General features: G+C 52.3%; 1 protein-coding gene across 1 annotated transcript in view; it reads left to right on the forward strand.

Moving 5' to 3' along the window:
• LOC133356484 (uncharacterized) overlaps nt 1-14,656 on the forward strand; it is a 59,775-nt gene that overhangs the window by 32,879 nt on the left and 12,240 nt on the right. Inside the window, exons 5-8 of the mRNA XM_061574015.1 lie at nt 1,130-1,186; nt 3,847-3,883; nt 9,569-9,685; nt 9,869-9,986. Coding sequence (XP_061429999.1) covers nt 1,130-1,186; nt 3,847-3,883; nt 9,569-9,685; nt 9,869-9,986 — 329 coding nt within the window. The remainder of the gene's footprint in view (nt 1-1,129; nt 1,187-3,846; nt 3,884-9,568; nt 9,686-9,868; nt 9,987-14,656) is intronic.

The following is a 14,656-nucleotide window of genomic DNA, read 5'->3' on the forward strand; positions in this document are numbered from 1 at the left end:
GGCAGGTGAAGCTGCCAGCGAAGACTCACTGTATAGCAACCCCTGCCTACTCGTAAGGTAAAGTTGTTTGGGGACTCCACTAATCGCAGCACTCAGCACCCATTTTTTACATAAATATATGTAATATTAGCGTAACTACCATTCGCACACTTGCATACACACCACACTCACACAGCGCAGGGTCTGCGCCCACTGTGCACTGCAGCACTGCGGCGCAGACCTTGCCAAACCTATGCTATCGCTCTTTTCCGGGCGTGTTAATTATTCATTTTTATCGAATCAAAGTGAGCTGTGGCTTTTTGCCGGCTGTTTTATTTTCATCGAATCAGAGCGAGCTGTTTGGGCGGGTCCGTAAATAAATTAACGTCCAGATACGCACGCAGACGACCAAACCAGCGTAGTTGTTTAAGATGTAAATTAATCCACTTATGCTGCCATCCCCTGGCAAGCCAGGAGGTGGTGGCCTGGCTCCCGTGGGAGTTTCACTAATTTGTGCGATCCGCCAACCCTCGCCTCCACAGCGCTGGGTCACGGTGCACAGAGCCCCCGGCACTACGTGGGGTCACTTGCGAGCGATGTTCAGAGTCGGACCGTGACGCCGGCTCGCATCACCGCTGGTTTACAATCGCGGATCTTTAACGTCCTCCGTGAAGCAGGCCGCGTGCACGTTTGGTGACTCCTCCTGCGGTATTAACCAGGGCGGCCCCTGCGATCAAACCCCGAGGCTCCGCACGAAGCGGCGACCGCGCCGCCACCGGTCCCCGTCAGCCCCCTCGCTGCGAGCGGCCATCACTCAGCACAGCGCACGGCTGGGAGAGTCTCTGTGGGGACTCGGTGGGGTGGTGGGGGGCTCGGTTGGTCTGGGCCCCCCTCAAGTAACACCGGGGGAGCCTAACGCCACCAAACGTCTCCTCTAGCAGAGCAGAGCGGGGCCCAGCAACACAGGGGATGAGTCTACACAGCTTCTAGCAACACAGTCAATGTATCAGCTGTGCACTTTAAACAATGGCCATTACATACCAAGCATATATTGACAATAGCAGTACAGGAACAGCAAACAATAACGCGGTATCTCTGTCTCCCATGGATCACTGAGACACAGGGTGACTCATCTCTGCTCTGCTTCTAGACGGAGGGGGCGAGCTCAAGTCTGGACAAGAAGGTGCTGGAGGAGCTCATCCCGAAGGTGAGGCCTAGCCAGGGAAACCTGGGAGTGCACAGTTTGCAACATTCATTCATTTATCACGTGCATAACGTTCATAGAATACAGTAAAACCTTGGATTGCGAGCATAATTCGTTCTGGAAACGTGTTTGTAATCCAAAACACTCGTATATCAAAGCACTTGTATATCAGTTGTGATCACGTGACGCTCGGCAGACAAAGCGTATACACGTACTACTCGTATTGCAAGACCTCGCTCGTCTATCAAATTAATATTTATTTTAAAAATGTGCTCGTCTTGCAAATCACTCGCAGACCAAGTTACTCGCAATCCAAGGTTTTACTGTATATGAATACAAACGCACGTTATACACTCTGCTCGTAATGATGGCCATTTCATAACGGTCAGCCTGAGTAGGTGAATGCCATGAGCAAGCAACTACAAAGGTCAGTGCAGCACGGAGCCTACGTCGTGCTCACCACCTTTGTCTCTCCGGCGCTTGCGCTGCATGGGCAGGGCCGTACGTGGTGCCCACTGTAGGTTGAGTCGGCCGAGGGGAGGCTCGCGTCAGAATCCGTGCAGCCCCCTGGTGGTGTCCATGCCGGGGAACAGGAGCTGTGTGGACGGCCATCCCACTGCTCACTGCTGCGTCCCTCGGGGTCTCTGCCCAAGGGCAGCTCCATGGCTCAGGCTCCATCCCTCCACCCCCTGCCCCCACTCCACCTCTTCACCCCACAGCACCGCACTATTTATCGGGGCTCTTGAGCCATGATGAGGGAAGGCATGGGTCACGTGGGCTCCGATTGCCTCCCTCCACCGTGTGATATCAGCGACACATCACCAATACCTCAGCATCAAGTCAACAATGCTGATATCAAGTCTAGAACAATCCCAATCTGACAATGGCATTGAATCAACGTAAAGAGAAAATAACTTTGTAAAGGAACAGAAATATGACGAGGGAGTGTGGATGTGAAAACATGACAATGGCAAAACAATGCAGCGAAGAGAGAACAATACAAACGTTGAGCTGCAGGAGAGGGCGGACGTTCAGAAAGTAACGGACGTTGATTGAAGACGCCGCCGTGGAGAGCAGACGCTTGACCAGGGCCGTCGCTGTGCCCGAGCGGGGGCCGATCACAGGGGATGGCAGCGCGCTGCCCTGAGACTCGGCCCGGAACCACGGCTCCGTGGGACCCGCGGCTGTGGCCCACAGCGACGCTGTGAAAGCTGGGAGCTCCTCCAGAGCGATCTGAAGAGGAGACGTCAGCGTGCACCACCAGAACCTTCCACCTTTTCCAGTGCACAGCAGTGGATCTAACACTAAGGAGTCACAGGGCCAGTCGTAGAGACGCATCGTGATGCCGTGGTGATGGCCGTCTAGCTGTAGTGTGCATGAGTCATTGCTGTAGTGATGCACTCTGTCTCAGTGTGCATGAGTCACTGCTGTGGTGATGCACTCTGTGTGAGTGTGCATGAGTCACTGCTGTGGTGATGAACTCTGTGTGAGTGTGCATGAGTCACTGCTGTAGTGATGCACTCTGTGTGAGTGTGCATGAGTCACTGCTGTAGTGATGCACTCTGTGTCAGTGTGCATGAGTCACTGCTGTGGTGATGCACTCTGTGTGAGTGTGCATGAGTCACTGCTGTAGTGATGCACTCTGTCTCAGTGTGCATGAGTCACTGCTGTAGTGATGTACTCTGTGTCAGTGTGCATGAGTCACTGCTGTAGTGATGCACTCTATCTCAGGGTGCATGAGTCACTGCTGTGGTGATGCACTCTGTGTGAGTGTGCATAAGTCACTGCTGTAGTGATGCACTCTGTATCAGTGTGCATGAGTCACTGCTGTGGTGATGCACTCTGTGTGAGTGTGCATGAGTCACTGCTGTAGTGATGCACTCTGTCTCAGTGTGCATGAGTCACTGCTGTGGTGATGCACTCTGTTTCAGGGTGCATGAGTCACTGCTGTGGTGATGCACTCTGTGTGAGTGTACATGAGTCACTGTTGTAGTGATGCACTCTGTGTCAGTGTGCATGAGTCACTGCTGTAGTGATGCACTCTGTGTCAGTGTGCATGAGTCACTGCTGTAGTGATGCACTCTGTCTCAGTGTGCATGAGTCACTGTTGTAGTGATGCACTCTGTCTCAGTGTGCATGAGTCACTGCTGTAGTGATGCACTCTGTCTCAGTGTGCATGAGTCACTGCTGTAGTGATGCACTCTGTCTCTGTGCATGAGTCACTGCTGTAGTGATGCACTCTGTCTCAGTGTGCATGAGTCTCTGCTGTGGTGATGCACTCTGTCTCAGTGTACATGAGTCACTGCTGTAGTGATGCACTCTGTGTCAGTGTGCATGAGTCACTGCTGTAGTGATGCACTCTGTGTCAGGGTGCATGAGTCACTGCTATAGTGATGCACTCTGTCTCAGGGTGCATGAGTCACTGCTGTGGTGATGCACTCTGTCTCAGTGTGCATGAGTCACTGCTGTAGTGATGCACTCTGTGTCAGTGTGCATATGTCACTGCAGTAGTGATGCACTCTGTCTCAGTGTGCATGAGTCACTGCTGTGGTGATGCACTCTGTGCCAGTGTGCATGAGTCATTGCTGTAGTGATGCTCTCTGTCTTAGTGTGCATGAGTCTCTCTCACTCTCTCTCTCTGTGTTGTTTGTTCCACTGTGCAGCTCAGGGAGAAGCTGAAGGTGGAGGTGGAGAAACGAGGTGAGGAGCATTCCCATCACGCCCTGCCCCCACCTCACCGTGAACTCTGACCCTGCACACCTCACTGTGAACTCTGACCCTGCTCACTTCACAGTAAACACTTACACAGTGTGCATGCTGTGCTGTGCGTGCTGTGCGTGCTGTGTGGTGTGCGTGCTATGTGGTGTGCGTGCTGTGCGTGCTGTGTGGGTGCGTGCTGTGTGGGTGCGTGCTGCGTGGTGTGCGTGCTGTGCGTGCTGTGTGCTGTGCGTGCTGTGTGCTGTGTGTGCTGTGCGTTCTGTGCGTGCTGTGTGCTGTGTGTGCTTGCAGTGCGTTAATTAATGTTGACCCACCCTCCCTAAAGCCCCCATCCTCACCGTTTAAAGTCTATAAAAGGTGATGTTAATGATTAAATTTAACATCACCAGCATCATTATATAATATTTTTTATGCACCCAACATTACTTCGCATCTTGAATTGCCTGCAAAATGGTTTAATGCCCACAGAGCATTCCACGCAGCAACAGCCAAAACAGCACAGATAAACAATGACACAGCGCAGCACGCAACGCGAGTCCAGTTGTAGTCCCTCTTGATGGAGCACAACAATCAGTCCCTCCAGAAAAACGCGATTATGCGATCGCATGATTCCATGCAAAATCAGCCGAAGTCCGCATATTTATGCGGGGGGCGCGTTTTTTCAAATACGCCGCACTTTCGCCGCATAAATTGCAGATTTCCGCGCGCAAAATATGCGGGCTTGCATGATTTCATAATCCCCGCATTTTCGTTGCAAAAAGTCACATATATCTTAGCAGAAAGTTGAAAAATGTTGCGTTTACTTCACACAAGCGCAGCCATTTCCCCTGTTGCCATGGGAACGTTATGAAGTGTTAGAGACTACGTAGTTAGTTTTATTCAGGAGTTTATGCAACTTTACAGTTGTAAGATTGCACTTTTTTGTTAGTAGTATGTAAATTTACATTACTGTAAGACTGTACTGTTACTGTATTGCTTACGTTACTGTGCACTGAAAACACTTATTTTAACAGAAGATGTCTGTTTTGTATAGCTACCTCTGTAAAACAGGAAGCACACATTTTATTTTTTAATATTTTATTTATTCATTTTTACAGAAGTTGTAGCATATTCATTTTGTAAAGCTACAGAACTTGTTCGACTCAATGTTTTGTAAGTTTGAGCCATCTGTTTGTTAAGGTCTGAAATAAAACAAGATGAGAACTTAAATATTCCCAGCACTTTCTGTGATGTAGTATGCTTGCTTATCATAGGAAGTAATAAGAAATGACTCTTTACATTAAAGTAGTAGCCTAGTGAATAGGGTGTTGTGGGAATCACTTTTTTTTCTCTTTTTCATCAAACCGCAGTTTTTGCAAGTTCCCGCAATTTTTGCAAGTTCCCGCAATTTAATCGCATAAAATTGCATAAATATCCCGCATATTCCATCGCATTTTTTAAGAAAACGTGCCGCATAATCAACGATTTTTGCCCGCAACAATCACCAAAAAACTCCGCGTTTTTCTGGAGGGACTGAACAATGCCTAGTGCAGAGACGACTTACACTCCCCTCAGTTACAATCCCCTCAGTTACACTCCCCTCAGTTACAATCCCCTCAGTTACACTCCCCTCAGTTACACTCCCCTCAGTTACAATTCCCTCAGTTACAATCCCCTCAGTTACAACCCCCTCAGTTACACTCCCCTCAGTTACACTCCCCTCAGTTACAATCCCCTCAGTTACAATCCCCTCAGTTACACTCCCCTCAGTTACAATCCCCTCAGTTACACTCCCCTCAGTTACACTCCCCTCAGTTACACTCCCCTCAGTTACAATCCCCTCAGTTACACTCCCCTCAGTTACACTCCCCTCAGTTACAATCCCCTCAGTTACACTCCCCTCAGTTACACTCCCCTCAGTTACACTCCCCTCAGTTACATTCCCCTCAGTTACACTCCCCTCAGTTACAATCTCCTCAGTTACACTCCCCTCAGTTACAATCCCCTCAGTTACACTCCCCTCATTTACAATCCCCTCAGTTACAATCTCCTCAGTTACACTCCCCTCAGTTACACTCCCCTCCGTTACACTCCCCTCATTTACAATCCCCTCAGTTACACTCCCCTCATTTACAATCCCCTCAGTAACAATCCCCTCAGTTACACTCCCCTCAGTTACAATCCCCTCAGTTACACTCCCCTCAGTTACAATCCCCTCAGTCACAATCCCCTCAGTTACAATCCCCTCAGTTACAATCCCCTCAGTTACAATCCCCTCAGTCACAATCCCCTCAGTTACAATCCCCTCAGTCACAATCCCCTCAGTTACAATCCCCTCAGTTACAATCCCCTCAGTAACAATCCCCTCAGTTACACTCCCCTCAGTTACAATCCCCTCAGTTACACTCCCCTCAGTTACACTCCCCTCAGTTACACTCCCCTCAGTTACAATCCCCTCAGTTACAATCCCTTCAGTTACACTCCCCTCAGTCACAATCCCCTCAGTTACAATCCCCTCAGTCACAATCCCCTCAGTCACAATCCCCTCAGTTACAATCCCCTCAGTTACAATCCCCTCAGTAACAATCCCCTCAGTTACACTTCCCTCAGTTACACTCCCCTCAGTTACAATCCCCTCAGTTACACTCCCCTCAGTTACAATCCCCTCAGCTACAATCCCCTCAGTTACAATCCCCTCAGTAACAATCCCCTCAGTTACACTCCCCTCAGTTACAATCCCCTCAGTTACAATCCCCTCAGTTACAATCCCCTCAGTTACAATCCCCTCAGTAACAATCCCCTCAGTTACACTCCCCTCAGTTACAATCCCCTCAGTTACAATCCCCTCAGTTACAATCCCCTCAGTAACAATCCCCTCAGTTACACTCCCCTCAGTTACAATCCCCTCAGTTACAATCCCCTCAGTTACACTCCCCTCAGTTACACTCCCCTCAGTTACAATCCCCTCAGTTACAATCCCCTCAGTTACACTCCCCTCAGTTACACTCCCCTCAGTTACAATCCCCTCAGTTACACTCCCCTCAGTTACACTCCCCTCAGTTACAATCCCCTCAGTTACACTCCCCTCAGTTACAATCCCCTCAGTTACAATCCCCTCAGTTACACTCCCCTCAGTTACAATCCCCTCAGTTACAATCCCCTCAGTTACACTCCCCTCAGTTACACTCCCCTCAGTTACAATCCCCTCAGTTACAATCCCCTCAGTTACACTCCCCTCAGTTGCAATCCCCTCAGTTACACTCCCCTCAGTTACACTCTTCTCAGTTACACTCCCCTCAGTTACACTCCCCTCAGTTACACTCCCCTCAGTTACAATCCCCTCAGTTACACTCCCCTCAGTTACACTCCCCTCAGTTACAATCCCCTCAGTTACACTCCCCTCAGTTACACTCCCCTCAGTCACAATCCCCTCAGTTACACTCCCCTCAGTTACACTCCCCTCAGTTACAATCCCCTCAGTTACAATCCCCTCAGTGGTGTGGTCCTCACTGCCCCCGTGCTGTGGGCTCCCCGCTGGGCTCTGTGAGTCTCCTCCCTCTCCGCGCTGGCGGCACGCGGCCCTGCGCTGTCACGGACTCCCTGACCCAACCCCATCGCCACTCTCACCCGCTGCCTTCACTCGCACCTTGGGGCAAATCGACGTTTCTCCAGGCAAATGTTCACGGTGAAGTCCTCCTCGGCGGCAAAGACTCCGGTGTGAGCGCGCTCCTCATAACCACTCACAAGGCACTGGGATAGAGGGTGCAGAGCCCCAGATTCATCATCGCGTTCTGTTCTCTACACACGAAGCTCCACTCTGCCAGATCCCTTGCCTCCACCTTCCCTAACCACAGTTGCTGCTGAGATACTCACCCACCCTCACCCACCCTCACCCTCCCTCACCCACCCTCGCCCACCCTCACCCATACTTTCACCTTATCACGACTCGACTACTGCAACTCTCTCTTCTACCTCCCCGAATTCCTCATCCATAAACTCCAGATGACTTCTCACCACACGAGCACACGAGACCACATCAACCCGACCCTCTGATCCCTCCGCTGGCTCCCAACCCAATCCCAGATCAATCTCCAAATCACACCCACTCTCTTCAAGATCCTCCATGGACTCACTCTTGTCGTCCGCGCCCTTCTCATCTCAATCTACTCCCTCCAAGCGCTCTCCTACCTCTTCCCTCTCATCTCAATCTACTCCCTCCACGCACTCTCCTACCTCTCCCCTCTCATCTCACTCTACTCCCTCCACGCACTCTCCTACCTCTCCCCTCTCATCTCACTCTACTCCCTCCATGCACTCTCCTACCTCTCCCCTCTCATCTCACTCTACTCCCTCCATGCACTCCCCTACCTCTCCCCTCTCATCTCACTCTACTCCCTCCATGCACTCTCCTACCTCTTCCCTCTCATCTCAATCTACTCCCCTCCACTCACTCTCCTACCTCTCCCCTCTCATCTCACTCTACTCCCTCCACGCACTCTCCTACATCTCCCCTCTCATCTCACTCTACTCCCTCCATGCACTCTCCTACCTCTCCCCTCTCATCTCACTCTACTCCCTCCACGCACTCTCCTACCTCTCCCCTCTCATCTCACTCTACTCCCTCCATGCACTCCCCTACCTCTCCCCTCTCATCTCACTCTACTCCCCTTCATGCACTCCCCTACCTCTCCCCTCTCATCTCACTATACTCCCCTTCATGCACTCTCCTGCCTCTCCCCTCTCATCCCACTCTACTCCCCTCCACACACTCTCCTCCCTCTCCCCTCTCATCTCACTCTACTCCCTTCATGCACTCCCCTACCTCTCCCCTCTCATCTCACTCTACTCCCAGTCACACACCCTCTGCTCACCAACAAGGCCTTCTGTTTAATCCCCCAGTCAACATCTGAAAAGTGGGAAGCCGCTCTGTCCTTTGCCTCAGGGTCTGGAACTGCGTTCCCCCAGACGTCCGTACTGTCAACCCCCTGCCCATGTCCAAGTCCTGGCTCCAGGCCCTCCTCTCCTTCTCTGTCCACGTGTGACGGTCTCTTAGTCTGTATTAAACTCTCCTCTCCCCATGATGCACACGAGTACCACTTGGTTGACAGCGTCTGCAAGCCGTTAGATGTAGGTGCCGTATACGGCGATCGTAATGCAGGGAGCACCCAGACACCATCCGGATATTTGGAACGCATTCACAGAAACGTAACACTCCCATGCAGAGGCCAGGCCTTCAAACAACAACAACATTCGTAGTCACACGGCCACCAGCACCAGTGACGATTATCTGAACCTGTCCTGGGCCTCCCCTAGGGCGACTCAAAATGAGTACTTGGTGCGGTGTGCATACATCTCGACAAGGGAGACAAAGGCGGCCGGGCGTGGTGCTGGCCACCCACCCCCTCGTGTGCCGTTCCATCCTGCATAGGTGCTCGCAAACAGCACTTGCGCCAACAGTCTATTAAGGCTATACGGGGATCTTTGTCTTTGTGAGTACCAGTGAGTGAGTGACGCTGTCCGGTCTCACCCAGACTACACGCTCGAGTGGGGAGACATCGCTGTGAATCCCACTGTCACAGTGAGTGTCTCAGTGAGTGAGTGAGTGTGAGTGCAAGTGAGTGAGTGTGAGTGAGTACCAGTGAGTGAGTGAGTGCCAGTGAGTGAGTGGCACTGTCCTGTCTCACCCAGACTACACGCTCGAGTGGGGAGACATCGCCGTCCACCCCACGCGTCGCTCCGTGCAGAAGTGGCCCAAGGCCAGGGACGGCCGAATCTACGTCCCCTACAAAGTGTCCGTCGCCTTCTGTGAGTGGCCTCGCCTCCTCCTACTGGTCCCCCACTCACCCCCACTCTGTACTCCCCCTGGTCCCCCACTCACCCCCACTCTGTACTCCCCCTGGTCCCCCACTCACCCCTACTCTACTGCCCCTGGTCTCCCACTCACCCCCACATGTGACGACTCACGTGACCCTGAGTCTCCCCGTGTAGACAACGGCGACGTCAAGAAGATCGAGGAGGCGGCGTTGGAGTTTGAGAAGAAAACGTGCGTCCGGTTCATCCCTCGCTCCAGCCAGACCGACTACATCTACATCCACGCGTGGGACGGGTGAGACAGAGACATGGACATGACAAAGACACGAACACTATAGACATGAACACTATAGACACTACAGGGACACGGACACTACAGAGACACGGACACTGCAGAGACATGGACACGACAGAGACACAGACACTACAGAGACACGGACACTACAGAGACACAGACACTACAGAGACGCGGACAATCACCATCATGGCTTGGCTTCGCGAACGAAGATCTAGGAAGGACATCCACGTCTTCTGCAGGCACGCTGGTGGCTGAAGAGGCCTATGCGGGACAAGCAGGTCCTGCCACAACAGCTGCAAGTGAAGGTCTCATCTGGGATGGGTGCTGAGGGATCATGGTTCTTCCTCCTTCTCCTTTTGTCCTCCATACGGGCCCTGCGGGTATCTTCGAAGAACGAGGTGGCCTGGTGGACTGTGTGCCGCCAGGAGTTGCGATCAGCTGCTTGTGTTGCCCACTGACGGTGATCGATGCAGCAAGCAGTGAGGGACTTCTTCAGGGAGTCTTTGTATCGCTTTCGTGGTGCCCCTATGTCGCGATGGCCAGAGGACAGTTCCCCATACAGCACGATCTTAGGCAAGCGGTGGTTCTCCATCCTGGCGATGTGCCCTGCCCAACGAAGCTGTGTTTTGAGGACCATGGCCTCGATGCTGATGACCTTCGCTGACTTGAGGACTTCAGTGTTGGCGACGAAGTCACTCCAGTGAATATTGAAGATTGTGCGGAGGCAGCGCTGATGGAAACGCTCGAGGAGACTCAGGTGACGATGGTACGTGACCCAGGACTCAGCGCCATACAGGAGAGTGGTCAGCACAACAGCTTTGTAGACGTTGATTTTTGTGGCTCTTTTAAGGTTTCTGTTATTCCAGACACGCTTGTATAGTCTGCCAAATGCACTGTTTGCCTTGGCCAGCCTGTTGTCGACTTCGTTGTCGATCTTGGCGTCAGACGAGATGACGCACCCCAAGTAGCTGAACTGGTGGACAGCTTTCAGTTCTGTTTGTTCAATGAAGATGCTTGGTGGATGGTGCTCCTCATGGGGTGCGGACTGATGAAGAACTTCAGTCTTCCTCAGGCTGACTTCAAGGCCGAAGATCTGAGCTGTTTTCGCGAAACAGGACGTAATTCGCTGCATAGCTGCCTCTGTATGAGCAAGGAGAGCGGCATCGTCAGCAAAAAGCAGCTCCCTGATCAGTTGCTCCATGGTCTTTGTGTGGGCCTGCAAACGCCTCAGGTTGAACACGCTCCCGTCGAGACGAAAACGGATGTATACGCCATCAGCGTCGTCGAGGTCCTCTGTGACCTGCTGGAGCATCATGCTGAACAAAATGGTGAACAGCGTGGGAGCAAGAACACAGCCCTGTTTCACGCCGTTTGCAATAGGGAAGGGCTGCGAGAGATTGTTGCTATTTCTGACTTGTCCAAGCTGATCTTCATGAAGCTGGACGATCATGGTGAGGAACTTCGGTGGGCAGCCTAGCTTGTCCAGGATTTTCCAAAGTCCCTGCCTGCTCACAGTGTCAAACGCTTTTGTCAGGTCCACAAAGGTGACGTACAGTGCTTTGTTTTGCTCCCGGCACTTTTCCTGAATCTGCCTCAGGACAAACACCATGTCTGTGGTTCCCCGGTTGGCTCTAAAGCCACACTGGGTCTCTGGGAGGTGATCTTCAGCTATTGCGGGTACCAGTCTATTCAGCAGTACTCTTGCGAGGATTTTGCCGGCGACGGACAGAAGTGTTATGCCACGATAATTGGAACAGTCTGATTTCTCCCCTTTGTTCTTGTACAGGGTGATGATGACTGCATCTTTGAGATCTTGAGGGAGTTTACCCTGCTCCCAGCAGCAGACGAAGAATTCATGGAGTTTGGTGTGCAGTGCTGGGCCTCCGTTCTTCCATACTTCAGGAGGGATGCCATCGACTCCTGCAGCTTTACCACTCTTCAGCTGTTTAATGGCTTCCTCAGTCTCTTGTAATGTTGGTGCCACATCCAGTTCGGTTTTCACTGGTTGTTGTGGGATGCGGTCAATCGCTGGTTCTTGGACTGAGCGGCTAGCATTGAAGAGCGTGTAGAAGTGCTCAGACCAGCGGTTCAGGATTGAGTCCTTTTCAGTGAGCAGTTTTTTCCCGTCTGCACTCCGCAGGGGGCTCAGGATTTGGTACGAGGGGCCATATACCGCTTTTAGGGCTTCGTAGAATCCCCTGTAGTCGCCAGTATCAGCGCAAACCTGAGTTTTTACTGCGAGGTTGGTCCACCACTCGTTCTGAATCTCTCGAAGCTTGCGCTGGATGGTGCTGCATTCCAGGCGGAAGGCTGCTTTTTTGTGCGGGCAGGATGGTCGGGCCAGGTGGGCCTGGTGTGCTGATCTCTTCTTTGACAGCAGCTCCTGGACTTCTAAGTTGTTCTCATCGAACCAATCTCTGTTTTTCTTCGTGGAGAATCCGAGGGTATCTTCAGATGTTTGCAGAACAACAGTTTTGATGCGGTCCCACAGCACTTCAGGAATCGGAGGCGAGTCTCCTAGGCAGCTCGGTTCCTCTAGCCTAGATCGTAGGCTTTTCTGGAAAGCTGCTTTGACCGCGGCAGACTGAAGGCTGCAGACTTTGAGCTTCTTCCTCGGGGCGCCTCCGTTTCTTGGTCTGGGTTTAAAGTGAAAGCTGAGTTTGCAGCGGACAAGACGGTGGTCTGTGTGACACTCGGCGCTGGGCATTACCCTGGTGTGAAAGACATCTTTTAGGTCACGCTGGCACACAAGGATGTAGTCTATGAGATGCCAATGTTTTGACCGAGGGTGCATCCAGGTTGTTTTCAGATTGTCGTTCTGCTGGAAGATGGTGTTGGTAATGGAAAGCTGCTGTTCTGCACAGAGTTCAAGTAACAAGCGTCCATTGTCGTTGCAGCTGCCCACGCCGTGCCTTCCAAGTACGCCTTTCCAGGTTTCCGAGTCTCTGCCCACTCTGGCGTTGAAGTCGCCAAGGATGACAATCTTGTCGTCAGCTGGGATATCCTGCAGAAGGCTGCGTAGGTCGGAGTAAAACTTGTCTTTATCAGCGGGATCTGCCTGGAGAGTTGGAGCGTACACACTGAGCAGCGTTGCGTGTTGTTGGTCACGAAGTGGTAGACGCATTGAGATGATGCGGTCAGAGTGACCAGTTGGCAGGCTTGTAAGCTTGGTAGCGATAGAGTCCCTGATCATGAAGCCGACACCTGAACGGCGTCTCTCTGTCGCTGGTTTGCCTGACCAGTAGAGAGTGTAGCCTGCGCCATGCTCCCTCAGACTGCCTTCCTCTGAAAAGCGGATTTCGCTGAGGGCGGCAATGTCAACATCCAGCAGAGCGAGTTCGTGTGCAATTAGAGCAGATCGTCGCTCAGGTCGAGTGCTGTCAGCTGAGTCTAGCATGGTTCTGATGTTCCAGCATGCGAGTTTGAGTCCTTTCCCACCTTTTAAGGCGAGTGGGATGCGCCGTCGATTCTTTGATGTAATTCGACCGCATATGAAGATGCCCGTTGACCGCGGTAAGCCAACTGAGGGAGGAGGAGACGAGCTTTGTTTAGGCCACCTTTTCTAGGCCCCTCTCCGTGTGGAGCAAGCAGTGCTGTCCCTAGAAAAGGCTGCTTGGTCGCTCAGGGTGCTGCCGGGTGATGATGTCGTTTCCAGGTCATCATCAGACGACCACTTGCGCCTGAGCCGCCTGCATGCAGGATTGAGACTGCGGCTGCCAGTGTCATCTTACACCTGCCGGGTTCGCCCCTTTCCCATCGCTACAGGACTTAGTGAGACCGGGGGGGGGGGGGGTAGACGTGAAGATTTCCTTCTTGCCTGCGCAAAGGAGCTTTCAAGTGGAGTGCAGTGTTCGCAGAACTGACCCCACCCTTTAAACCCGGGGTTCGTCTGCCATGGCCTAGCAAGCTGGGACGGTGACAGCGAGGTCCTCGGGCCGTAGGTTTTACATCAGAGTTTCCTTCTCCTAGGTAGACGGCCTTCCAAGGCTGAAGAGATCCACCTTCCCTGCTATTTCAAACCATAGCTGGTAGGCCACAGCCGCAGTCCACAGTAACGAAGTGACGCGCCTTGGTCCCGAACACTTGGCCGTTGGGTCCTAACGAGACCCTTCCGTCCTGGCCGGTGACTCCGTCGTGGGAGTTCATTCGCCCAGTGATGCAGTGTTGACATCACCCCCTCACGTCGTTTAGCCCGCCAGCTGAAGCGGTTTACCGGGGTGTGGCACTAGGAGCCAGACGTCAGAGATTTAGGAGATGGATGAGGACCAGTGTTTCCGTCCACTCAAAAATTGAGTGCAGCTACCAGAAAACAAAGGTACTACCTCTATCCAGAGCTCCCTACACCCCACAGAGACGCGGACAATACGCAGCCACTAATAACACAGAGACACAGACACTACAGAGACACAGACACTATAAAGACACGGACACTATAGAGGCACAGACACTACAGAGACACAGACACTACAGAGAATCGGACACTATAGAGACACAGACACTGCAGAGACACAGACACTGCAGAGACACAGACACTACAGAGACACAGACTCTACAGAGACACGGACACTACAGAGACACGGAGAATAGTGAGTGAATGGGGCTCAGTGCTCAGGCTGGGGTTGTCTCTGTTTGATGAGTGGTGAGTGAATGGGGCTCAGTGCTCAGGC

This window comes from Lethenteron reissneri, chromosome 54 (genome assembly GCF_015708825.2).
Source record: "Lethenteron reissneri isolate LAM-NWPU_2019-01 chromosome 54, ASM1570882v1, whole genome shotgun sequence".
In the NCBI taxonomy this organism is placed as follows: domain Eukaryota; kingdom Metazoa; phylum Chordata; class Hyperoartia; order Petromyzontiformes; family Petromyzontidae; genus Lethenteron; species Lethenteron reissneri.